General features: G+C 36.6%; 1 protein-coding gene across 10 annotated transcripts in view; it reads left to right on the forward strand.

Moving 5' to 3' along the window:
• Positions 1 to 4,779: 4,779 nt before the first annotated feature.
• Positions 4,780 to 26,511, forward strand: part of FANCL (Fanconi anemia complementation group L) — a 59,442-nt gene continuing 37,710 nt past the window's right edge. For 8 of the 10 annotated variants that reach the window (XR_002826946.1, XR_002826947.1, XR_002826950.1 and 5 more), the window contains exons 1-5: positions 4,837 to 4,932; positions 12,895 to 12,953; positions 14,498 to 14,558; positions 17,249 to 17,305; positions 19,770 to 19,870. Coding sequence is in view for 7 of the 10 variants with exons in the window: in XM_014447124.2 (XP_014302610.1) it covers positions 4,837 to 4,932; positions 12,895 to 12,953; positions 14,498 to 14,558; positions 17,249 to 17,305; positions 19,770 to 19,870 (374 nt within the window). In the remaining 3 variants the exon portion in view is untranslated. Of the gene's footprint in view, positions 4,933 to 12,894; positions 12,954 to 14,497; positions 14,559 to 17,248; positions 17,306 to 19,769; positions 19,871 to 26,511 lie in introns of all 10 variants that reach the window. The other 2 variants (XM_006083313.3, XM_023746657.1) reach the window with 2 other exon arrangements.

Genomic DNA, 26,511 nt, shown 5'->3' on the forward strand with positions numbered 1-26,511 from the left:
CCTGCACAGGGTCGGTGAACCCAAAGTTCTCTAGCACCTTGGCTCCAGTGAGGCCTCTGTTCATCAGACCTAGAATAGCTTTGGTTAAATAAATCAAGACACACCTTAATTGGCTGTCTGTCTATTTCATTCCTGGGGACCCCATGATTAATTAACCACAGTCAGAGATTTCTGCTACTGAAGCCATTCCCTGATCCCTGAGTGTAGCATCTGGCTATTAAAACAATACCCACTTTGCTTCAGACTGTTAACAGTCATCACCTGGGCCAGGCCTCAGCTGGCTTCTCACATCCCCACTGAGATCAGGAATACCATTTTTATTGTATCTCCTTCCAAAAGCATTCCAAGCCGATGGGGGGGGGAGGGGGGGGAGCCAGCAAAGCACTTTTAAATATTTGGGTATTTCCCTTTTCACTCTATTTTTACTGGCAAGGGAGATGAGTTTTCAGGGCCCAGCCAGGATATAGAGGTGAGACACATGATCCATTTAATCTACTTTTTTTTTTAATCTCCCAACGTCTTTAAATTCTTTCCTCTACATTATGCCAAGGACTTTCTGGCCTTTTACTTTACCCAGAGAGACCAACAGTGGGTATGTTTACTTTAGCAAACCCAGAAAAACTGTTGAAACTACAGGCAACTGCTTGAGCTACCATAAATAATGTAGTATGTCTTATTAATAAACTGAATATAATGAATGCAGTTCAGAAAAAAAAAATCTTAGATTTCCAACACTGGCTGCACATTAAAATAATATGAAGAGGTGTGGTTTTTTTGGTTTGTTTTTAATATGATGCTTATCACACCGTCCACTCCCAGACATTTAAATCAGAAGAAGCTCTGGGGTTAAACCAAGCATCTGTATTTTCTTAAAACTGCTCAAGTGAATTTGATCCACAGTGAGGTTCATGGACCAGTGCTGTAGAAGTTCTCATTCACTCCTAAGGTTTCTATTAACACCTGTATACTGATAATGTATATTTTTAAATCCTTCTAGGATTTGTCTTCTAAGTTTCAGCCCTCAAAATAGTGTATCTATCTTTGACCTTCCCCCACTTTTTCAAGAATCTGGAGCTTACACAATATAAAAGGAATTATCAAATATATGCACTTACCATGTACCAGGAACACTGCTAAGGTAAAAAAAAAAATCAACATTGGTCTCTATCTTCTTTGTGTAGACATTTGATTGCCTGTTGTGAGGTTTCTTAACTTTAGCACTACTGACATTTTGTGCTACAATATCCTTTGTCTGGGGGGGGGGGGGGGCTGTCTTGTGGACTGTTTAGTAGCATCCTACGACTCTCTCCTCATTGTGACAACCAAAAATATCTTTAGATATGGCCAAATATTCCTGGGCATCAAAACTGCCATGGTTGAGAACCACTGTTCTGAGGTCATCCCTGCATGAACAGTTCACGCTAACTTAAATTTTTTTTTTATATATTTTATTGATTTTTTACAGAGAGGAAGGGAGAGAGATAGATAGTTAGAAACATCGATGGGAGAGAAACATCGACCAGCTGCCTCCTGCACATCTCCCACAGGGGATGTGCCCGCAACCCAGGTACATGCCCTTGACCGGAATCGAACCTGGGACCTTTCAGTCCGCAGGCCGACGCTCTATCCACTGAGCCAAACCGGTTTTGGCCGCTAACTTAAATTTTAATATGTTACTGGTACATATTAAATATATTAATTTTCTCTTTCTTGTTCTTAGTCTGGGATGTTTATCAGTCTCGTACCATTATCAAAACTTCACCACCCAGAAATCTCTCTTTCCCAGGGCCACTGCATATGCTTGCACAATTGGTTTGTTCAGTATTCAAAGTTTCATATTGCTCTTGAATGTTAATGTTTCCTAAGTCTCTTTTAAAATTGAACAGTCCTTTTCCCTCCTGTTGTCTCCCCCCCACCCCATCTATTTATCAACTAGACAAATAAATAGGTTCATTTGTCCTGTAGTATACTTGACATTCTGGATTTGCCTGCTTGTCCTCCTGATGTCGTTTAGCTTGTTCCTGTGTTACCAGGAAACTGGAAGTTACATCCAAAAGCTTCATTAGATTTATGTCAAGTATTTTTGGTGTTGTACTTCTTATTGCCAAACATCTGTTGACAATGTGTGGCTATCTAGCTTCTAACTAAAGAGGTGTCAGGTGGTGATAGCCTGATCCCACCATTATTAAGTTGATAATTTTTCATTATGTCAATATTTATATCATGATAATCTTTCATATTATGGTTTTAGAATCTATTGGTGCTTATTGCCTAAGTCAATTATTTCTTTAGAAATTATATATTGGCCATATTTTGGAGGTCCATTTTGACACAAACAATTTGGATGGCAATTAGACATCTGAAGTGGAAATAACTTGTAGTAGTAGGTATGCAAATCTGAAGAGTGGGGTGAGAAAGATACACATAGAAGTCATAAGTATGTGGTGGATTTTAATATTCATAGACTACGCAGGATTACTGAGAGGAGAGGGTATACTGAGAAGAGGGACCAGTAATAAGCACTGAGGTACCACAACTGTTACAACTGGATGAAGAGAAGATGTCAAAAAAGGGCTGAGAGCTCAGCTGAGGTGGCTCAGTGGTTGAGCATCAACCTATGAACCAGGAGGTCACCATTCGATTCCCAGTCAGGGCACATGCCCAGGTTGTGGGCTTGATCCCCAGTCTGGGTTGGGGGTGGGAGCAGGAGGCAGCTGATCAATGATTCTCTCTCATCATTGATGTTTCTATCTCTCTCTGCCACTCCCTCTCTGAAATTAATAAAAATATATTTTTAAAAAAGAGGGCTGAGAGGCAAGTTCTCCACCTCCTTAATATCATTTCTCATAAGTATTTCTTTAGCATCTTCTCTGGATTTTGGTAATCATCTCCTAATTGATCTTACCAGTACTCTAGTCATGCTCTACAGAGCTTTTCTAAAAGTTTTTCTAAAAGCTTTTCTAAAGAAGTTTTTCTAAAAGTTAAGTCTATCAGATCAGTTCCCAGATTTACAAAAGCATCATTAATAACTCTACAAAAGCCCAAATATCTACTGTCACCATATGACACACTTTCTGATGTTTCTTTCCTATCTGCTCACCTTCACATCTTGCCCTTCCCCATCCCTCACCTGGAATATTTGCTTTTACTTTGTTCACAGGACTAATTGATATTTAATTTAGTAAATAGTTAATGAGCACTTACAATGTACCAGAAAACATACTAAGCAATTAGGGAAAGGGATAATTTTCAGCAGGTAAAAAAGGTTCCCCCAAAGCGGTAGCATCTGAGAACTTTGAACAAAGGCTAGAGGTTTCCTGGGGCAGTGGTTCTCAACCTTGGCTACACATTAGAATCACCTGGGAATCTTTTTTAAATCCTGATTTCTGGGCCTCATCCTCTGGAAATTCTGTTTCTTTGTTACTAATGTTGTGGCCCCACCCCATAACAAAGAAACAGAATTTCCGGAGGATGGGGCCCAGAAATCAGGATTTTAAAAAGATTCCCAGGTGATTCTAATGTGCAGCCAAGGTTGAGAACCACAGTCCTGGGCGAAAAACTTTAGCGTGCACTATAATCACCTGGAGTGGCTTGTTAAAACACAGATGGTGGGGTCCCACTCCCAGAGTTTGGGATTTTCTATGTCTGAGATAGAGGGGTGAAAATGTGAATTTCTATAAGGTTCCCAGGGGATGCTGATGCTCTTGGTTGCAGAATCACATTTTGAGAAGCACTGTTTTAGTGCAATTAACATCTAACTGCTGCAGCATTCTTATTTATCCCTAATCACCCAGAATATTGTGACACATTTGTCAAACTTTAAGACTCTTTGAGCAGTCTGATTCCCTTTGGAGGGCAATAGAGAGGGGAGGGGGTATATGTATCTTATTCATCTTTGCACAGCTTTGGCATATTACAGTGATGTTTTGCAAATACCAGGGCTCAAAATGTGCTGCTTTGATTGGATTAACAAATAACCATGCAGTAACTATCAGTAAGTCCCTTACTTAACCAATCCTTAGTAAAAGGGAATAGATGATTACCATTCCTAAGTTAGAAAAATGCATAGAATGTTAAAAAAACAAACAAACCCAACTTTGGTTCACCAAGTGCATCAGTTATCTTTCCTCGTGTTTTCCTTAGATACTGGTGAGTGCAGTGTATCAGAACTCAGCCTGGTGTTGACTTCAGTCTGGATCAGTACATAGATATTTACGTGTCTCTCAAATGCAAGAACAAGGATTCAACTTGTGAAGCCACAGAACTGCAATATATTGCATATGCTATATTAAATGGAATGGAATACATTGCCTTGCATAATATTATTCCGTAGAGAAGGATATACCTATTCTGTATGCCGAGGGCATCCAGGAGGCCCTGTAGAGCTGGCAGGTTACCGGGAGACTGATGATGGTGGAAAGGGGAGGTGAGGCGGTTCCGGGTAAACCATGGTGTACTATGGGGGTTATTGGGAGGAATGCACCTCCAAAGTTGTAGCAGCATTTCAATAACACCAAATGAAGCCACCGGACGGGTTCCTGCAACCATCAGGGCTGGAAGGATCGTGTTCACTGAGCCCTGTGAAGCTGAGCACCATCTTCCCTCCGCCTCCTGTTGGGGCCAATGCAGTCTCCTAACGAGCCCCCTCTATCGCGTCTGCGCTCATGCCCAGGTGGTCCCGCTCGCAGGAGACTTTCATTTCCGCCCGTGGAATCCTCGAGCCTTTTCCCGCCAACGGCCGGGTTTCCGCCTCCCGCCGCCCTGACGCCGGCGGGACTGCGCATGTGCAGTGCCGGGCCGCCGACTAGCCCCCTGAGGCTCCGCGGACGGGGAGCCATGGAGGCGGCGGAAGCGAGCCTTTTGCGCCAGTTCCCGTTGCTTCTGCCCCAGAACCGAGCGAAAACCGTGTATGAAGGATTCATTACTGCTCAGGTACTGCCCGGTGTTGCTCTCTCGCTAGGAGAGCCTCCCTCTCGGGGCGCAGTGCCGCCCCTGGGAGTCTGACCCGAGGGGGTGAGGAGCCGACTTACGGGAATGGAGATTGACGGCCCGTAACGACTCGCCGGACACTAGAGGTTGGAGAACCGCCGCCGTCGCCGGAAGCCCGGGACAGGGACCCCGCGCCGGACCAGGCGTCTGGAGACCCGCGCGCGGAACTTGAACGGGGTGGGGGGGCGGGGCCTGAGCGGGCTGGGGGCGGGGCGGGACAGATGGCCACGCCCCTCGGCCCTCCCCTCTCTGGGTTGCCTCCTCCCTGAGTCAGTGGCTGTCCCACATTCATTCAAACTCCTCTCAGTTTTTGGAATTTGTGTGCCTCCCTCTCTTCTCACGCCACCCGCACCCAGGAAGGTTGGCGGCCGTTCACGGGCATCCCTGCTCATCATCATATCGGTGTTTCCTGTAGAAAGAACATTTTGGAGGAAAACCTTGTTTTCTGCCCTCTTGTCACGTCGCGTGCACCCGACCATCTATGTGTGATATTTTGTAGGGGATTTTGACCACACAATTAATTGTGCTGGCGGATTCCCAAATTGCCTCCCTGGTGGAGTTAGGACATATAGAGACATACCTGTAGGGCTTTGAAGTTTACAGGGCGCTTTCCAAGTACACTATCTCGGTGTTAACCTCTGCCCTTGGAGGCAGACATTTAGGAAAAATAATTATTCCTGTTTCTTAGTTGAATAAGTCAAGGCGTGGGAAAATGGAGAGGATTAGTTCCTTTTCCATGACTGCAACAGAACCCCTTAAACTCAGGCTGATTCCACGCCTGGGTTTTCCCCCTCGGCATTTGCACCCAGATCCCTTAGGTTAGAATTAGTGTAGACTTTTGCTCCCTGACCATTATGCCCAACATCATGCCCCCTCCCCAGCACATGTATTTTTTGAGGATGGGGCTATATGCTAGGAATTACCATATGTTTTGAAGACTACTTATAACATAAACAAATATTGAGAGAATTATCAAAATCACTTGCTAAATGAAACTTTTGCCTGTAAGAGTGGCAGGTGCCAAACAGTTTGAGATTAAGTTGCAGAGGTAATGCCCCTTTATTCCTAAATACTTTAGGTATATTTCATGAGACCAGTGACACACACACATACATAACCACAATACATTTCTCAAAATCAAGATATGTGAACATGATATAATAACCACTATCTAATCTGGAGTCTGTTTTCAACTTTTTTTTTAAATGTTGCAATTACATTATTTTAGCTCCCTACCATCTGATGATGTGAGATCTCATATTTAGCTGTCTCTAACATGAAAGAGTTTATTAGTCTTTCTTTGGTTTTCATGAACTTGCCATTTCTTAAGAGGACAGGTTAGTTATTAGGTAGAATGCCCCTCAATTTGGGTTTCACAGATGTTTTCAAGTTCAGATTATGCAATTTGGCAGAAATGCCCCAGGAAGAATGTTGTGTCCTTTTCAAGGTATTTATATCAGTGGGTCTGGTTATTGATAATGTTACCTCTGATCTCCTGTTTAAGGTGGCATCTTCCAGTTATTCCTTTGCAATTAATAAGTCCTTTTAGGGAGCTGAAACATTAAACTTTCACCACACACACCCCAGTTGTAGCATTATTGACTCTTGTTTGAGTCAGTTAATACTGTGATCGTTGCCAAATGATTTTTTAGCTCTATCATGTCTTTATTAACTGGCATTCTATGATAAGGAATAGCTTTCCCTTCTTTACAATTTATTTATATCATAATGGTCTCATGGATTTTAAAAATAATTTATTTAATGGGTTATCATCATTGCGTCCCTTATTTTTATGTTTTTATTGTCCCAGATTTGGCCAGTGAAAGCACACTGTTATTGATATACATTTTTAAATTAAAGCTTTGAATTTTCCTCTTATCACTGTTAAAATTATCCTATGGATGCTGACATGTAGTGATATATCATTTTTCAGAACTTTTGTAATTTTAAATTTTAGTTCTTCTGCTTAATAGAAGATTTTACAAAATTTATCATGGAAGGTCTTTTTTTAATTTTGTTAACTAATTTCTAGTTTTATTGCATTGTGATTAGATCATATTGTTTGTAAAAAGTTTGTGGAACTTATTGATCCTGTGTATGTGAGAGAGAGAAATTCATGATTGATTGAAAGAAGGTGCTTTCTCTATTATCAGATTATTCCCTTCCTCTTGAGTGAGCTTTGATAGTTTGTTTCCTTCAAGGACTTTGTTCATTCATCTAGGTTTTAAAATTTATTGGCTTAAAAGTTACTTATAATATTCCATTTTATCATTTTAATGTCTTTAGGCTCTGTAATGATGCTCTTTTTATTGGTTATCTTATGCTGCATAACTAATTAGTTCAAACCTTAGTGGCTTAAAATAACACATTTATTATTTCAGTATTCTTTGGATCAGGAACTTGGAAGTGACTTAGCCAATGTTTCTGGATCAGTGTTTCCTATGCAGAAGATGTTGGCCAGGATGTCAGTTATCTAAAGGCTTGACTAGAGCTGAAAGATTTGCTTCCAAGAGTGCTCATTCACATAGCCATTGGCTGGAGGCCTCAGTTTTTTACTGCTCTCCGTTAGGAAGGCCTCAGTTCCTCACCACATGGGCCTCTGCAGTGTTGCTTGACTGTAATGACGCATGGCAGCTAGCTTCCCCTGGCTAACTAGTGAGTAATGGGACAGAGAGATCAAGCAGAAAGCTGCACAGTGCCTTTTCTCCCCTAGCCGCTGATGTTAACACATATTCACTCAGCTTTATTTTGTTTGTTAGAAGCAAGTCACAAATGCAGCCCATAGTAAAGGAGAGAATTGAGGCACCAACACTTAATGGTGGAAGTAGCAAAGAAATTATGGGCATATTTTATAGATACCTCCAATCCCAATACTGATAATGGTATTTTGTGTTTCTTCTGATGCATTGGGATGGAGGCTTATACATTTTATTGAAATTATCTCTTCAAGAACCTACTTTTGATATCATTGATTTTTCACTATTTCTGAAGTACCCGTCAAGGTTATTGTAGGATACTCTACTGGGATTTCTCATGATTAGACTGAGGTTATGGGTTTTTGAGAGGAACATCACAGTGTAAGTACCATTTCATCACGTCATATTAAGGGTACAGATTACCAATGTGATATATTACCATTGATGTTGACCTTGATCATTTGGCTGAAGTGGCATTTGTCTGTTTTATCTACTAGAAAGTTACTATTCTGCCCCTCTGCCCCCCCCACCCCCGCTCCACACACACACACACACACACACACACACACACACACACGCGCGCGTACTATACTCTTTTCCTTCCCCCTTCCATAGTATACTCTTTTCCTTCCCCCATACTGTACTGTTTTGAGAGGAAGTCACTATGAGCAGCTCCCATTAGGGAGTGGGGAGTTACCCTTTTAAGGTAGAGTGTGTACATAATTTATTTGATTCTTCTGCATGAGAGATTAGCTTAACTCTCCCATTTACTAATTCACTTATAACAGTATGGATTCATTAAAATTATTTTATACTTTGGGTTGTAATCCATTCTTATTTTCTTTGTTGTTCAAATTGACAGCTTTGGCACTCTCAATTATCCTTTAAAGAGATTTTTGAAAAATAAGAGAAGTCTTTATGTTTACTTGTATATTAACTATTTCTGGCACTCTGTTGTATACCAGATTTCCATCTGATTTCACTTACTATCTTCCTGAGTTCCTTTCTTTAATATTTCAAGTAGTGCATGTCTGCTGATGATTAATTCTTTTAGTGTTTCATGTCTAAAAAATTGTTTATTTGGATTTTTTGAAAGATACTTTCATTGGGTATAAGATTCTAGGTTGACTTTTTTCTTTTAGTGCTTTAAATATGTCACTTCACTTTCTTGTATTTTCTATGAGAACTCTTTTTTCTTATCTTTGTTAGTAGTATGTTATTTTTCCTTTGGCTGCTTTTAAGGTTTCTCTTCTTATCTTGGTGTAGTTTTATTTATGTTTTCCCTCCACAGAGTTTGTGCAGTTTTTGTTTGTTTGTTTGTTTTAGGTCTATGAGGCAGTTTTTTTCATTTAATTTGGAAAAACTTCAGCCATTATTTCTTCAAAATTTTTTTTGTTTCCTCCTCTCTCTTACCTGTATTGGGGACTTCAAATACATGCATGATAGGCCAATTTAAGTTGTTGCATAATTCATTTATGGTCTGCTTTAAAAAAAAATCTGTTTTTTGTTTGTTTTTGGATGTTCTGTTTCTGTGTTTCAGGTACACTAATATCTTTTTTTGCAAGGTTTAATCTGTTAATACATCTAGCATATTTATCATCTTAGACATTGTATATGCATTTTTTTATCTTTTAAGGCCACAATGGGTTCTTAAACTGGACCGGAGGGCCAGAACAAAAGCATGGATGGAGTGTTTGTGTGAACTAATATAAATTCAAAGTAAGAATTTTAAAGCAGTTCAATCATCTGTTATTTTTGTATTTCTCTTGATTTTTCTTTTTATTATGAATCTTATTCTCCTGCTTCTCTGCTACATGGTATATTTTGATTGAATGCCAGACATTGTGCATTCTACCTGTGGTGTGCTAGATATTATTTATTCTCTTAAATATTCTTGAGATTTGTTCTAAGCAGCAGTTAAGTTACTTGGAAATGGTTTGATCTTTTCAAGGTTTGCTTTTAAGCTTTGTTAGGCAGAAAAAGAACAGACTTTGGCTCTATCACTGAGGCAACACTTGTATTTGTTGGCTTTAATAGTACAAGGTTTTCCACTTCGATGGGAACAAGCTCAACCTTGTGTGAGCTCCAAGATTGTTTTGCATGCTCCATTCTCATGGTTGCCTAGCTTTGGGTGGTTTTCTCACATCCATGCAGCAATCACTATTTAGCTAAAGACTCCTTTGGAAGAATCCTCTGAAGTTCTCGTTTTCTCTGTAGTTCCTTCTTCCCCATGTATTTCCTCGTTGGTGCAGTGCCGGCCGGGTAAACCATACCACTGTAGTATGTAGTTAGAATCCTACATACCTTTACCTCCCCTAATTCACCCCTGTCTTCTTAAGTCAGGGAGAATGTTGGGCTCTGTTTCGTTCTTCATCCTTGCCCTGCAGCCTGAAAAGTCTCCAGGCCATATGGCTGACTATAGAGATTTTCTCATTTGTTTCCCTTCTTTCAAGGATCACTGTCCTACAATGCCTATTGTTTGATCTCTGACAAATCATTGTTTCATACATATTTTGTCCAACATTTTAGTTAATGTGGGAAGGTAAATCCTGTATTTTTTTGTTTTTTTTTTTATAATGGGTAGAAGCCTTCCCCTGATCACCCGGTTGCCTCCTGCCCCTAAGGGCTCCCGGACTGTGAGAGGGGGCAGGCTGGGCTGAGGGACCCCCCCCACTCCAGTGCATGAATTTTCATGTACCGGGCCTCTAGTAGTTTATAAAATTCTTAGTTCAGAAATACACTGTTCTTTCAGTGAAGCAAAGTACAGTTTATTTAATGGATGATGTTTTTGGTAGTGCTAAGAGGAGGAGTTGAGTGTTTCTATTTTGTTACATAAGATCCTAAGTTTGCCACTCTTGTTTTTTCCTCCTAGCACCCAGTTTCCAAAGTATTACCTTCCCTGCTTTTTTACCATCTTCTATTCCTACATTTCTTTTCTAAGATGAACCCCTTGCCTTTTGTGTTCATGTTTAGTCTCTTACCTGTAGTCAGTGTTCTACCATACTTTGATCTACCAGATTATTTATTATTAGTATTTGTTTCAAGTCAGCTAACCCAAATCTAACTCAATACATTAGCACAAAAGGGATATGAGTGATTCTAATTATGCTTCATTAAAAGGATCACAATAAATGAATAGAATATATTCATCTTAACTAAAACCAGTAGGAGGGAATTTGTTCTCTACCAAATCTCCCACCCTAAATGTCTTCCTGCTTCCCCACACCAACATCCAACAATATTTTAGAGGAATATAAACCTACTAGAGGCCTGGTGCACGACATTCGTGCACTGGGGGGGGGGGTGATGGGGGGCTCCCTCAGCCCGGCCTGTGCCCTCTCTTAGTGTGGGCCCCTCGGGAACAGGCCTAAGCCAGCAGTCGGACATCCCCTGAGGGGTCCTTAGCGCTGCCGCAGAGACGGGAGAGGCTCCTGCCACCCTGCTGCTCTTGCTAGCAGTGAGCCCTGCTTCTGGCTGAGCGGCGCTCCCCCTATGGGCGCCCACTGACCACCAGGGGGCAGCTCCTGCGTTGAGCGTCTGCCCCCTGATGGTCAGTGCGCATCATAGTGACCGGTTGTTCGGTCAATTTGCATATTAGGGTTTTATTATATAGGATTATTTTTGTACTTGGTCCAGTCCCCTCTTCTCTCTTCCATGCATTTTTTCTGAACCCCCTAGCTGTCTAAAAGGAGTTGCTGTTGGAGTTCCAGATCGGAAAAAACTGAAAGTGATCTATATATTTTTTTCTGCAGGTAATTTGAAATTTAGTGTTCTCTGTCTTTTGTTGTTGTTGTTCTTAATATTGATCTATATAGTGTTTTGGGAGGATGTGTGGAGAGGTTGGCATTTAGGCAACTATCAGTACTTTTGTTTCCTCTAAGCCTGGAAAAATCTGCTTTTTGAGAGCAATTAAGAAAAAAAAAGCTAATTTGGATATTTTCTTTAATCAGAAACGTATGATGGCATGTGACATGACATTTGACCTTTTAAAATGGCTGGATTTTGCAAATAAGGGACTTTGGGATTTTATTCTTTCAGATAACAGAGCAGTAGAGAAGTTTTACTATTTTTCATGTAAATTTTGAATTCCAGATTGTTCTTACACCTATGTGTGGGATGTCTATAAAGTTAGGTTAAAGTTACTACATAATACCTTTTAGTGCTTTAATGAAATAGTGAATTATTGTTACTTGACCTTTTGAAAAGGTCAGTAGTACATTTTGTTTCATTTTTTTAAACGACATTTAAATGTAATGAAAGTCAGAACTGTAATATTACCATGAAAGTAAAGGTTATGGGGTACATTTAATTGTGTTCCTCTATTTTTGAAACTGCTTTGAGGGAGACTGTGCTAAAATTCTTGTGGTAATTGTTTTTCGAGAATTTTATTACTCTTTTTCATTTTATAGTGTTGGAGTAAAAGATTATAATTCTGTTTGTCCTTTTCTGCCTACCTTTGCTCAGATTTCACGTGTATTATCCTATTTAAGTTACAAAGTTTAAGCTGCTTACTCATCCACTTTCTCAAGAAAGTAAAACTGAATAAATTTCTGAGAACAGTCCCTTTTTCCTTAGAAAGAAAGACTCTTGAGTAAAATTTTATATATTCAAATGTATAGCTAGTGAATATGTAAGTTGAAAGAAGTAATGTAATATGTTAGCAATTAACTATCTGCAAATGTGGGAGAATTAAATACATTCTGATTTATGAAAATATTTCTCTGATGTTTGTATATTTAGATTATTTAACTAAATATATTTTTATTTTATAAAATATAGAACATTGGAAATATGCCTATAATATATTACATATTCTTATTTTACTTATCAACATTATGACTTCTTCTGTATTCAAAGCAATTTGAAGGAATTTTCTTTTTCATACATTTATTTCCCAAGAAATAACATTTAAAAATCTTTGTCTACAGTAACAATTTTTTATAACTCTTATGTTTATGTGAATGACTGTCTCTTTGAAAACAACTTTAGTGGTTTGATTTCCCAGTAATTACAAAGTTTTGGCCAATTATTTTTCCTCAAATGCAATATTATGTTGCTTATATTTTAATAGGTATAAACATTTGGATGAAGTTTATACCGTTTAGAAAATAAAGGAAGCATTGCCTTTTCTATATGATTCTAAAATTAAGTGAAACTCGTAACATTAAATGAAAGGTGAAAATTTGAACCTTTTCAATATTTTCCACAGGGAAGAGACTTCCATCTTAAAATATTGTTGCCTGAAGATTTGCAGCTCAAGAATGCAAGGTGATATATTTTGTTCTATATTTGCATTTTTATGGAATGGTTAGTCAATTAATCTGCTATAAACTGATTTCAGTCATTAGAGTTTCACCTAAAATGCTTATTAGTCATTTCTGATTTTCCCAGATCATTGTGCATTTATAAATTATTTTCCCTGGTGCTGAAGTACTTTTCAAAGGTGACACATTAATTCTCTAATTTTCTTTTTTATTTAAAGCAGTAAACAGCAACTGTGTAAATTTCACTAACAAGTATTGAACTGAAGTAGAAAGGTAGAATACAAAAGAAGTAGAATTAGTACAGACAGCCTGTCAAGGAATGTCAAGAGATGAGACTAGAAATTTAGGTAGCACCCCAAATCTCATTTCTGCTCCTAAATATCTCTAGTGGTAGGGGGTAAGGAAGACTCCGGAGGCATTTACAAGTAGAATTGATGGATTTTGTGATTGATTAGAAGTGGGAAATAAGAGGGAAAGAGGAATGGAGGATGCTTTCCAAGTTCCTGGCTTGGATCACTAAGCTAGAGAAGAGGGAATTGATGGAGAAATTGTTTTAAGACATATCAGTTGTGAAATAATCAAGAGAGGCTATTTAGTAGGTAGTAGTGTATTGGTGTGTTAATTCCACTGTGAGACTTGGAATGGAGATGCATGTGGAATTCACAGTAGGCATGGGGTTTGGGGCTCTGAGTACGGATAGACTTCAGCGCTGCATGTGTGGGGTGAAAAGAGAAAGCCAGTGAGGGTATACCACATTTAAAGGACTGGTAAATATAGAGGACCTTGGAGGAAGACTAAGGATTGACCAGAAAAGTAAGGGGAAAAACTGAAGCCAAACAAAGAGAGACTTAAGGAAGGGGTGGTTAATAGTCCTGAGTGTTGCAAAGGGATCATGTTAGAAATGATTAGGTTTTATGTAGACACAAGACAGGTGTATTGGGTTTTAGAGTGGATGATGAGTGGGTGGAAAGGAAATGTAAACAGTATAAACTATTTTGAAGAAAAGGAGTGGCCAATGCTGGGAAAACTTAGGCCCCCTACTTCTAGGTAAGTTAAATCTCTTCCTAGAAGAGTTACTTGCCTAACAATGTGGAGAGCACAGCTGAGATGATCCAGTAGATAGATGAACATTAACTATCACTAACGTGATTAAAAGGCTGTATCCTTTTAGTTATATTACTCTGGAATTTGAAGATTATATTGCTACATAAACTTTCTCAAATATAAGTTCTGTATATTAAGATCTAAACTGTTGGTTCTATTTAACCTACTTGAAGCAGAATTTGGTTCAATAGATAACATTGCTATGTTTTAAAAAAGGTGTACTGTTTGCCTGTCATTTATTGATTGCAGTTATTTATATTTTGAAATAAAATTAGTACTGTAAGTTTGAAGACTTTGAACTTTATAAGTGGTAAAAATTTTATTAACTTTTCAGAATTATGTTTGTCATTCTTTTCTATGCTCATGCCTGTTTTTGTTAGCATACATGTAAGTTTTTTCCTATTCTGAACAATTAACACATTATTTTATTCCATTAAATTTTAGATTACTATGTAGTTGGAAGCTGAGGACAATACTTTGTGGATACCACCAAATAATACAACAAGTAAGTCCTTTAAAAGGTTTATGTTTAAGCAAGGGTAAGAAATTACTAAGTTTACTCTTTTTTAAAGACTTACTGTGCAGAATGTTGTAACAAACTAGTTGCTAAATTTTGTAGGTTTCATCTCTATGAAATATTTTAAGGATCTATACATTATGTAAAGTGTTTTTCTGTCTCAGAATCCTTAGCACATCTCTGGGCAGCATTTATGTTCAAGATTTCCATCCTTGAGACTTCAGGGTCTTCAAATACATTCACCCTTATCCATATCCATCACTTTTTGAGTGATTTTTTTCTGCTAAGACTGAATAGTGGTGGAATAAAGGAATGCCAGGACCCATTTAGGAGTTGTAGGATATCTGTGACAAAAATGGGATTGTAGTTCTAGATTAGTAACAGAAAAGGTGTGGAAATCACTTAGGATCATGTATGTGGACATAATAGGAGTAGCTCTAAAGGCCACATTAGTGAGATATAGGCAGGATTAATTTAGTTATTCTTTTTAAAATTATTGTATAGTAGTAACTGGAAGTTTGTACCTTTTGATCACCTTCACCCATTTTGCCCACCCTCTGTACCCTGGTTTAGTTATTCTTAATGTTTAGGTTACTGTACCTGAAAATTCCATTAAAGAGTAAAGAAACTTTAAAACAAAATCACTGTTACTAAAGCAAAGGAAAATAATGAAATGCCTCTTGTAGAAAAATAAATTAAGTAGAAATGCATTTAATTTTATGCTTTTCCCTCTTATATTTTCTCTATCTAAAAGGCAGGTTATTATCTATGATAACTGACAATGACAGAAACTCTCACATAAAGCATTACTGAACCAAAAAGAATAATAGGAGATAAACTATTTGATTTGTAGAATGTAGGCTGTAATTGCTGGCAGTATAATTACAGCAGTTTTTCAAGGGGATGCTTAAATCATTTCTTCTGTTTTTTTTTCCCATTGCTCCCTCCCTATCCCCTGTGACTATTTATATTATATATTAAAGTTTAAGAAGTGAACCTATTGAGATATTTAAAAAGCCTAAAAATCTTGTTAATAAAGACTAAGTATAATAATAAGATCTCTTTTTTTCTTTACCAATTCACCAAGAGGGTTCCTAGAAAAAGTCCCAATTACTTAATCTCCTTTCTGCCCTCCAGTTGGTTATGTAGAACCCAATATTAGTTGAGTCTTTGTTTTATTCCAAGTCCAGATGAATATCAATATTCTTTCTTTGTATCATTTTTTTATTGAGTTCAGAGAGGAAGGAAGAGGGAGAGAGAGAGAGAGAGAGAAACATCAATGATGAGAGAGAATTATTGATCGGCTGCCTCCTACATGCCCCCTACTGGGGATTGAGTGTGCAACCCAGGCATGTGCCCTTGACAGGCATCGGAACTGGGACCCTTCAGTTCACAGGCCGACGCTCTATCCACTAAGCCAAACTGGGTAGGGCTCTTTGTATCATTTTTAACTAGTAAATATGGGTCAGGGGGTCAGCAGTCTTTTTCAGTGAAGGACCAGATAGTAAATTTTTCAGGTTTTGTGGACGGTAAGTTCTCTGTTACAGCCACTCAACTATGCCCTTTAGCGCAAAGCAGCCATGACAAGAGGTAAAGGAATGGCTTAGCTGCATTTCAGTACAGATTTATTTACGAAAGCATGCATTGGGCTGGATTTAACCTTTGGACTGTAGTTTGTAGACCATGCATATAACTTATTACTCATTTCTACTAAATTGGGGGTGGGGGGTGGGGAGGAAAGGAAAGATATTGTATAGAAGAAGGGAAAATCAAAGATTTGTTCTAAAACATGAACCCACTCAAAGTTATGGTAAAATGTGAATCTTATGTCTCATACATTGCTAAAATATCTTGGACTATTATTTTTGTCTCGAAAGAGAGTGAACAAATTCATATATTGACTGTCTAGAACTGTGTGACTGTAGTGCAGTGCATCACAAAAAGTAGCAAAAATATGATATTTTGAATTCAAGCAGAGAAATGATAAAGAATTTTATCTAAGAAAACAATTTTAAATTATTTTTTTGCTTTCTTTTATTGTATAGTTATTTTATTTTAAGAATGATTTCTAAGAAATGGAATAGTGATTCTTAAATACTCATTCTACTTTTGAAGTTTTACTTTTGCCATTTTGTTATATTAGTTTTATCTTATTGAAAGATTGACTCCTTTTGAATTAATATGGGTTAATTGTGAAAGGATAAAAATAATAATTATAGGTAATCTTTAAGGTCAATAAAAATAAAAATAGACAGTATTATAATTTAATTAATTGCTCTAACTAGATTTTTTTAGTTGTATAGATTTGCATGATTTTTATATTTTATGTGCTTATTTCCACTTTCTTCACTCCCTTAAAAAATAATGATGTGGTTTGCTAGATTTGTTAAACTTGTCAGTAATCAGTATTAAAGGAAGAGAAGAGTATGTGAGGTTTTAGGTGACATTCTACTCAGTTCAGTATATCTCACCAGAGTAGATTTTAAGCTCTGATTTACTCTTTCAAAATGAAATTCGTAGGAATAGTAAGGATGTTGACTAATACTTCAATTCTTACACTTTTATGATGTAAATATAATTAATATGTATTCACATTCACATAAACATGTATTTTAGTTTCAATGAATGGGATATTCATTGTACAAGTGAAATTAATTGGAAATGTAATTTTGATCTAGAGAATGAAGCACTCTCCTGATCTACTGAGCTTTATGATGGAGTTGAAGATGGTCTTGGTAGGTATTTGTTTTCTAACACTGCTACCATAAGTCTCGATTGCTTTTGTAATTCCTGTATCTTTTATATCTTACTGTGAAAATCTTGGTTTCCAGTATTAACGTAATTATTATTTTTGGTCTATTGGTCATTTAATTTTGAAGAAATAATCATTAATTCAAAACTGAAAATATTGAGTTAATCTCTGAGTCACAATATTCTCTTTAGTACATTTATTACTGTAATTCTGAATAACATGAGATCCTATTTTTTAGCTTTCTAAAGAAATATGGGCAGTATTGGTGATATTACTACACACTTATGACAGTGTATCTAAGAATGGAAGAATTATTACTTTATTTGTTGAGGTGTGTTGTTAGTAATAGGGTTCCTATAATACAATAACTGATAAAAGTATTGATACCTCACTGAAATCAGTAGTTACTGAATTTGTTCAGGAAATTTTGTAAATCTTCCATGGAGTTTCCTAGTAATAACTGAGCATATAGTAGCTGTTCTGCATGCATTTTATAAATGAACAATTACCCATATTTTTAAAAACTGTATGAGGTGTAGGTTATTTTATTCCTATTTTAGAGCCGAGTCATTAACTGCCTAAGACCTAAAAACTAGGAAATATTCAAGTTAGGATTTAAAACTCTGTGTGTAAATCCTCTGTGTTCTTTCTACTACATACCTTTGCTTCCTTCTCCACGAAGAATGCTTTGCTTTTCTGCTTTTGCTTTTTTCCTGTTACGGTTCTGGAATAGGAATAACATGTCTGACCTCAGGTAGAAGGCAGAGTTTACAAATATAAATTTAGGATTAAAATACTGTTTTTATTATTATCCAAGTTTCTTTTTACTGTCAATATTTGTGGATAGCAATAATTAATATTTCTGAATAAAAATAGAAATTTCAAAGGAAATACTGTATAGGTGTTATATGTATAAGTACAGGAACTGTACTGACATTTTTTTTTTTTTAGAAATGGATAATCTTAATAATACAAATATATTTTTATGGACCATCAGGCTATCATCAGATATCATTAGGTATTTAGTTTGTAAAAAAACACACAAAACAACAAAAAACAAAAACTCTCCTTGTTTTCTAGTTTACCTTCTAATCAAATTTAGATTGATACTTTGGGCTTTACAAATCTGCTTTCACAGGGTTTTTTAATTTTATTTTTAAAATCATAAAACAGATTTAGAACTTTATTAAAGTACTTCCAGTTAATAGTTCTGATTTTGAAATACTTTTTGTAAAATCTGTTTCTTTCCAGTGTTACCTTAATTTGATAGTATCTTATCCTTGTAAAAAAAAAAAAAAGGATAAGCACTAATAGATTAAACATATACTTAAAGCATTAAAATTTATACCTTTTATTAGGGTTACACTTACTAGAAACATAATTTTTATGCTTATTTCCATATGGTTTTGGTATTTTATGAGATTTCTTTTTAAATTTTACTTCTTTAGTTTTTAGATACCTTTTGATAATTCAGACCATATGAACATCTATGTAATTTATAGATATTTGTCTAGGTTTGCACCTTTGCAGTAATTGGTAATTTTTAACCTCAGCAATTCTAGTGATGTTTGTATTGCTTCTAAAACGTAATTTTAGTTTTGTTTGGAGAAACATAAACCATCTTAAAGCTATCTTAGGTGAGCCTAGCAGAAAAAGGAATTGTGATCTATCCAGATGGCAAAACACTTGAACTTGCCCAGTCTGGAGTTTTACAGAATGAAGAAAGAAATTAGCAGATAAGTATTTATTGTGATAATGAAGGGTTTTTGTTTGTAAGGTAATTCATAATGGTATACAGATGTATCAGTCTAGGCAATGTACTTAGAGTTCAGGCTCTTCTTCAAAAGTACATATTACTTACTATCAAACATGTCCACAGGAGTAGTAAGAGAGTAATGAAGCCTTGGGAATGAGTATTTTTTTTTTAATTTTTATCTTTGATAAGTGTAATAGAGGAGAATATTAAAGTTAAGGTTGAAGGTATAATAATTGACTTTTTTTAATCGATTCTATTTTTTAAATTGATTTAAGAAAGGAAAGGGAGAGAGAGATAGAAACATCAGTGATAAGAGAGAATCATTGATCGGCTGCCTCCTGCATGCCCCACACTGTAGATTGAGCCTGACGCCTGGGCATGTGCCCTGACCAGGAATTGAACCATGACCTCCTGGTTCATGGGTTGACGCTCAACCACTGAGCCACACTGACCAAATAATTGATGTTTTTATATGATCTTCAGTGCAGTCCTTTAACTTTTTCATGTCTCTCTCTCTTTTTTTTTTGTTTTTTGTTTATGAGAAGTGGAAAGATTCAGCTGGATTTCCTGTAAAAATAATGGACACTTTAGTTAGGCACAGAGAAGATTATGAAATTATTTTGTGTAATCAGGTACTAACAATTCATCATCTGGCATTCCACAGCTGATCCATGTTTTTTCTTTTAAACAGGAAGTTGCTTTAAAGAATAAACAAGAAATACATGCACTACCTCCCCCTCCCCTGTTCTACTCAAGCCTTATTGAAGAAATAGGAATTCTTGGTTGGGATAAGTATGTCTATTTTAAAATATGTTTTAGAAATGTCTTTCTTTTACATATTTCAACTTAATATTTTTTCAGTTTTAGCAATTTATTTTATACCTGTTTTTAGTCAAAGTGTTTCATTGTAATTAGAGTGTCTGATCCTTATTGTGGTTATGAATTAAAGGGATTTTATCTTGAAAAAATGACCTAGAAGGTAAAATAATAAATTTGTGAAAAAAATTACATGTTTTCACTGAACATATTTTTTAAATTTATTTTTTAACTTTTATTGGGGTGTAATTAATAAATATAATATATTTAAAATGTACGTTGTGATTATTTGATATACATATGCATTGTGAAAATATTCCCACAATTGTGTTAATTAACATATTCATCACCTCACATATTTGCCTTTTTTATTTTTATTTTGTTTACATTTTTGTTGTCAGTTTTCTTGTTGCTATTATAGAGGGGAGAATTTTTAGAACTTCTGAATGCCATTTTGTTGATGTCACCAAATCTATTTAGGCTTATATCTACCACCTATGTCTTCTATTGTCTCACCTTGCCCAAATCCTCATTCTCGTGCTCTGTTCCAAAATTGGTAAATAGGCAAAGGGAAAAATGACTGCAAAATTTTTATTCACCTCTCTTCTATTCCCCCTTTCAAGACCTTGGTCCTTCAAGTCCTGGTTGCCTTAGCAGTTCTTTGATGCATTCATACTTTTTTTTACTTTTCTCTTTCATCTGGTTACTCTAGTTGTTCTCAGTGGAAGTTTTGGTCTTTAGCAAGCTTCTCCATCTTAGCCAGACATAGATGTTACCTATAATTTTAAATGTATTATTATGGTGATATTGAGGTTAATGTTAATTTATGAGATTAGGCTTTATTTGATAAGGTGTTATTCCTGAATAGGATTTGGGATGGATAGAATTTTTATAATAAAACTAGAGGCCCAGTGCACGAAATTCGTGCTTTTGGGGTGGGGGTCCCTCAGCCCGGCCTGCGCCCTCTTGCAGTCCAGGAGCCCTCGGGGGATGTCTGAGTGCTGGCTTTAAGCTGGCAGTTGGACATCCTTAGCGCTGCCGCTGCTGTGCTCACCAGCCGTGAGCCTGGCTTGTGGCTGAGCAGCGCTCCCCCTGTGGGAATGCACTGACCACCAGGGGGCAGCTCCTGCGTTGAGCATCTGCCTCCTTGTGGTCAGTGTGTGTCATAGCAACCAGTCATTCTGCCGTTCGGTCGATTTGCCTATTAGCCTTTTATTATATAGGATGTAGCATACCAATGGAAGGAAGAAGACAGAGAAGAGGAGTAATGAATTAAGATGCACTAATAGCAATTCTACTGAGGTTATGAAGGTGTGTCTCAAGGCATTGATGACATGGACCCTGCCATTTTTTGGATGTAAGGTGACAGAATAGAGAAAAATTATTTTGACTTATTTTCAGGAGCTTAATATTAAGACCTTAGTTTTTAAAATAGTTAAGGATGTAGGAAGGGAGTGGAAAGGGAAGAGGTAAGGGTTCTAGTTTTGTTATATTGATAAAGTGAATTTGAGACAGTTTTCTCTGTGAATGTGACATATTTCAGAGAACTCCAGTAAAAATTTGTTGAAGCACTGATAATTTAAATATTAAATTTTTGAATAATTCATTTTCTTTCAACTATTATTTGTGAGTGAGGATACATAGGCAAGACTTAAGATTGTTCATAGAACTTAAATCTAGTAGAAGAGTCAAAATTTATGTAGATAATCACAGTAGTACTTAATTCTAACTGATAAGTATTATAAAGTATAATGATAGGATTTCTTGAAAGCCATTAGTAACAAAGTTATAAAGAGAAGTAGTGCAAGTATGTAAAATACTTTATGGAATAAATGGTTTTAGAGATGAAAGGAAAGTATTGACTTTTGCTTTGTATTATACATATTGTGATGTGACAGAAAAAGGGATAGATCTCTAATTTAGATAATAGGTGAAAGGCAAAAATAAGGATATGAATGCCTCTACCATAACCTTCATCACAATATAAATGTTGGTCTCCACCTTAGACTAAGGTCATTGCACACAGGAACTTTCATTTATAAAGTTGCTGTTATATGCCACTGACTGTCCTAGCCACTTTATATAATTCTTATTTAATTCTCAGCATAAGTTTCAAGATATATATTTATATTCCCAATTTTGTATCTATAAATTGAGTGTCTACAGCCAAGGCTGCTTGTATGTCAGTGCTCAGGCTTTGTGTATGTGAATGATATTCCCTGGAGTTGTGCTGTGGGTCAGCTCTCATATGCAGCCTTCAATAAAGTTTCCTCAAGTACCTTCAGTGTGTGACTATGGATAAAATTGGCCATATGCAAAATTAATGCATCCTGAGAGACAGTTTCAAAATCTCTTGGCTTAGATTTGAGAAAGGTGATAGTTTAATTATAGTGATTAGGATGCATGCTTGAATTAGGTATATAGCTGTTACCTAATCATTTGTTTCATAGCTTTACAAATAAAGACTGTTAGCAGAAGAGAATTTTTCTGCATGGATTGTGAGAGGCCAAAGAATAAGATTTGTCAATATTTGTCTAACATTGCTAAAGTAAGAAAATCTCCTATCAGTTTTATTTTTGTGTCTTAATTCTTAAATCAGATATACTTGGCACACTGATAATACTGGGTTTCAGGACACTCAGAGCTAAAACTGAGACCTGAATTGTACTGTCCCCAAACTAGAATTGCTACATTTTGAGGCCCTGCTTCAGCAGCTAGCTAGCTTTTTCATTTAAAATACTAGAAGCCTGGTGTACGGATCCATGCACTGGTGGGGTCCCTCAGCCTGGCCTGGGGGGATCGGGCTGAAACCGGCTCTCCCACATCCCCTGAGTGCTCCTGGATTGCACAAGGGCGGTTCTTGGGTGACACACCCTGGAATTGGTCTCCCTCCTCTCTGGTTCCAGGTGCATAGCCCGAGAACCGAGAACCGCAGCTGCAAGTCACCGCAGCTCGGCAGCTCCTGTGTTGAGCATCTGCCCCCTGGTGGTCAGTGTGCGTCATAGCTACTGGTCGGAGCGTCTGTCCCCCTGGTGGCATTACACGTCATAGTTACCAGTTGGACGGTCGGATGGTTGCTTAGGCTTTTATATAGATAGATATTTTAAAAATGATACACATAATGGTTTGTATGACAAATTAGTTTAAGTGGATTATGAGAATCTCAGTGATTTCTAGACCATGTCAATATATCCATATTTCCTTTGCATTCTTAACAATAATCTTTTAGTTTTAGATTTGTTAGTGTAATAATAAAATCTGATAATAAAAGAAAAATCTTTTTAAGTTAATGAAGACCTTGCTGTGTTTTTAAATTACATACTTGGTATTTCTAATCAACTCTATAGGATCAGGCATTACAAAAAATTAAGTTAGAAATGATACAGAATTAGTAGCCGCCTTAAGTTTGATTGCTGCTGTTACAATTTCTATACATGTTTAAACTTCTTAAAAAGCACAGTAAAAACAGCAAGTTGTTCAAAGGGTAAAGATGAAGATGATATGACAGTTGTGGGTGACTTTGAGTGTTATGCTGTTTCACAGAGGTGAGGGATGGAAAAAGATGTCTTGATGGGCTTTTGTTAACTTCTGCTTGTGTTGTTTTGTAGAGTAGCTCATAAAAAACAATGGGAATTAAACAGAGTCCTTGGGGTTTAGTAGGATTGTCTGTTTGGTACTCTGAACGTCCTGGAGTTACAGGTGGGCTGATCTACATCTCACTTTACCTAGGATAGTCCTATTAATGACTGCCTTTTATCCTGACTCCCGTCAGTTTCAAAAGTGTCCCAGTTGAAAAGAAATTCATAGTCACCTTATTTATAGTCTATCTTATGGTTGTTGTTTTTTGTAAATATGTTTTATTGATTTTTTACAGAGAGGAAGGGAGAGGGATGGAGAGTTAGAAACATCGATGAGAGAGAAGCATCGATCAGCTGCCTCCTGCACATCCCCTACTGGGGATGTGCCTGCAACCAAGTACATGCCCTTGACCGGAATCGAACCCAGGACTCTTCAGTCCCCAGGCCGACTCTCTATCCAGTGAGCCAATCCGACTAGGGCAGGGGTGGGCAAACTTTTTGACTCGAGGGCCACAATGGGTTCTTAAACTGGACCGGAGGGCCGGAACAAAAGCATGGATGGAATGTTTGTGTGAACTAATATAAATTCAAAGTAAACATCATTACATAAAAGGGTACGGTCTTTTTTTTTTTTTTTTTTAGTTTTATTCATTTCAAACGGGCCGGATCCGGCCCGCGGGCCGTAGTTTGCCCACGGCTGGGCTACGGCATCTTATGGTTGTTTTAATAATCATATGGCATCATTTAATTCAGAGATTAAATGGGGAAATGATTAGATGGTTTTATCCTTTTTATAGCATATTATTTATCAGAGTGAGTGGAATTCAGGTATTTGGCCTTTCAGATTTGTCTTGGGAAATCTGAGTTTTACCTAATTTGTTGTGCCGCTGAAGGATTGTTAATATATCTCAACATATATTAAGTTAGATTTTTAATTAAGCCTATTATTTTAGTAATGGATTTGATCCAGTGATGATGATATGTTCTGTAATTCTCAATGAATTTCAAAGAACTATATAACATATTGGAGTAAATGGAATACTTGTTTATACTAAATTAATTTCAATAACTGGACAAGGACTTTAATTCTGGCTTATTAGCTGTGTGACCTCGGTCATGTAACGTAACCTCCCTGAGCCACATTTTCTTCATTTTTCAATTGAAACTAATAATACTTAATAATGAGTGTTGAAAAGAAACATGTTATGTGACTCGTTTAATTCCTGTGTAAAGTAGCTATAAAGTTGTTGAGACACTAGTTCACTCAGAAATGTCAGACTGTATATGAGTTTCACAGAGATTTAATTAGTGTTATGATTTAATTATAACCAGTAGTAACTTTTGTTATATAATGCAAAAGAATATAGACGTTAATAAATTACCTTTATAAGAGAGTTTTTCCTCATTTATATCCAAATCATTAAATAACTGCAAATTATCTAATAGTGAAAAATTTTGTTTTTCTAAATTGGTTATGTGTTGATAGTATCTAATTTAAACAATGCACATTCAGTTATTTACAACACACATGTGAAGCATAAACATGAACCGATCTGAATAGCTTCTCCATGTTCATTTAATACATAGAGCATTGGCACATATATAGAAGTGTGAAACTTTTACATTCCTTATAAAAAGCAATAAACTTACATGAAAAGCAGCAGTGTGCGAGTTTTAAGAAAGGTGAGGTCCTTTTGAGCTACAAATAATTTAAGAAGGTTCGTAGAGGAGGTAGGTTTTGGGATAAGCTTGGAAGAAATATAGAAAGACTTAAAAGGGAAGGATTGGTGGAGGCAAGGCTGTAATGATGGAAATGTACAACTCATTTTTGGACTTTTGAGTCAATCATTTGCTCACATAAGAGAATTAATATCAGGGCCAGATTGAAGGGTCTTACTGCTAGACTAAGGATTCTTTATATGCAGTTGATGGACACTCATTGAGTATTTTTGAGCAAGGAGTTACCTAGGTAGATTACTGTAGTCATGGAAGGCAGGATAGGTTGGTGTACAGAAGAGACAGGAAGTAAAGACACCAATTAGGGAGGTTGCTTTTTGAAATGTAGGTTTGAAGTATTAATTCGTAAACTTGAGAGTAGTGGTAAAAATAGAAACTTGGATTTTTATTTTTTATTTTTTTTGTTTTGAAACTTTGATGTTTTATTAAACCATGAAGGTCTTCAGTCTACCTTTTGATGTTATTACTATGTAAATATACCTAGATATATTACTAGGCTATTGGTCAAAATAGGTACACTATTTCAAGAGATAAAGCACATTCCTTCTGCTGCTCTCTACTGATAACATTCAGCTATTAACAAGAACAACAAAAATCTCCCTGAGCTGAAGTATTCTTTTTAAGTGTTTATAAAACTTAACTGCCAAGTTTAGTGCCATTTTACTTATTGCAAGCATACTTACAAAGAAATGCAGCAAGTGATAAATACAAAGTAAAGTGCCAAAGGTATATTTTATTTCTTTAGATTTTATATATATGCTTTATATTTTTAGTCAATTTTGAATGTGCCTAGCTAAGTAATAATACCCAAACTCCTTCTTTTAAATGTGATTTCACAACTTTAAAAAATATTGAGCATTCCAATGATGAAAGTTTTTAAAATTTATTATTTAAGTGAATTATTTACCTTATTTAAATGAGTAAAAATTATTCCATGCTGTTTAAATCAAGATACTCACCAGAGTAATAAAGCAGAACATTTAAAATAGACTTTTTTAAGAATGATTTTTAAAATTACTTGTAAGAGCTTATCACTGTTCTCCCCTCTATAATATCTTTTTTATAGACCAAACACTAAGATATTCAAACACTAAGATATTCTTTCCTATTGTGAATGGATAGAAATATGTTCTTTTAGTTAGGGTACAAGTTAAACTGCTGTTAACAAAGAGAACCCCAAATCCTCAGTGTTTCAAACAAGATAGAATTTTATTAATCTCCCCTTAACAGTTCAGAGGTAGGCAGATGGTCAAGAGTGAGTACAGGTGGCGCTGTCTCACAAGGTCATCCAAGAACCCAGGT

The sequence above is a fragment of the Myotis lucifugus genome, unplaced genomic scaffold (assembly GCF_000147115.1).
Source record: "Myotis lucifugus unplaced genomic scaffold, Myoluc2.0 scaffold_6, whole genome shotgun sequence".
In the NCBI taxonomy this organism is placed as follows: Eukaryota; Metazoa; Chordata; class Mammalia; order Chiroptera; family Vespertilionidae; genus Myotis; species Myotis lucifugus.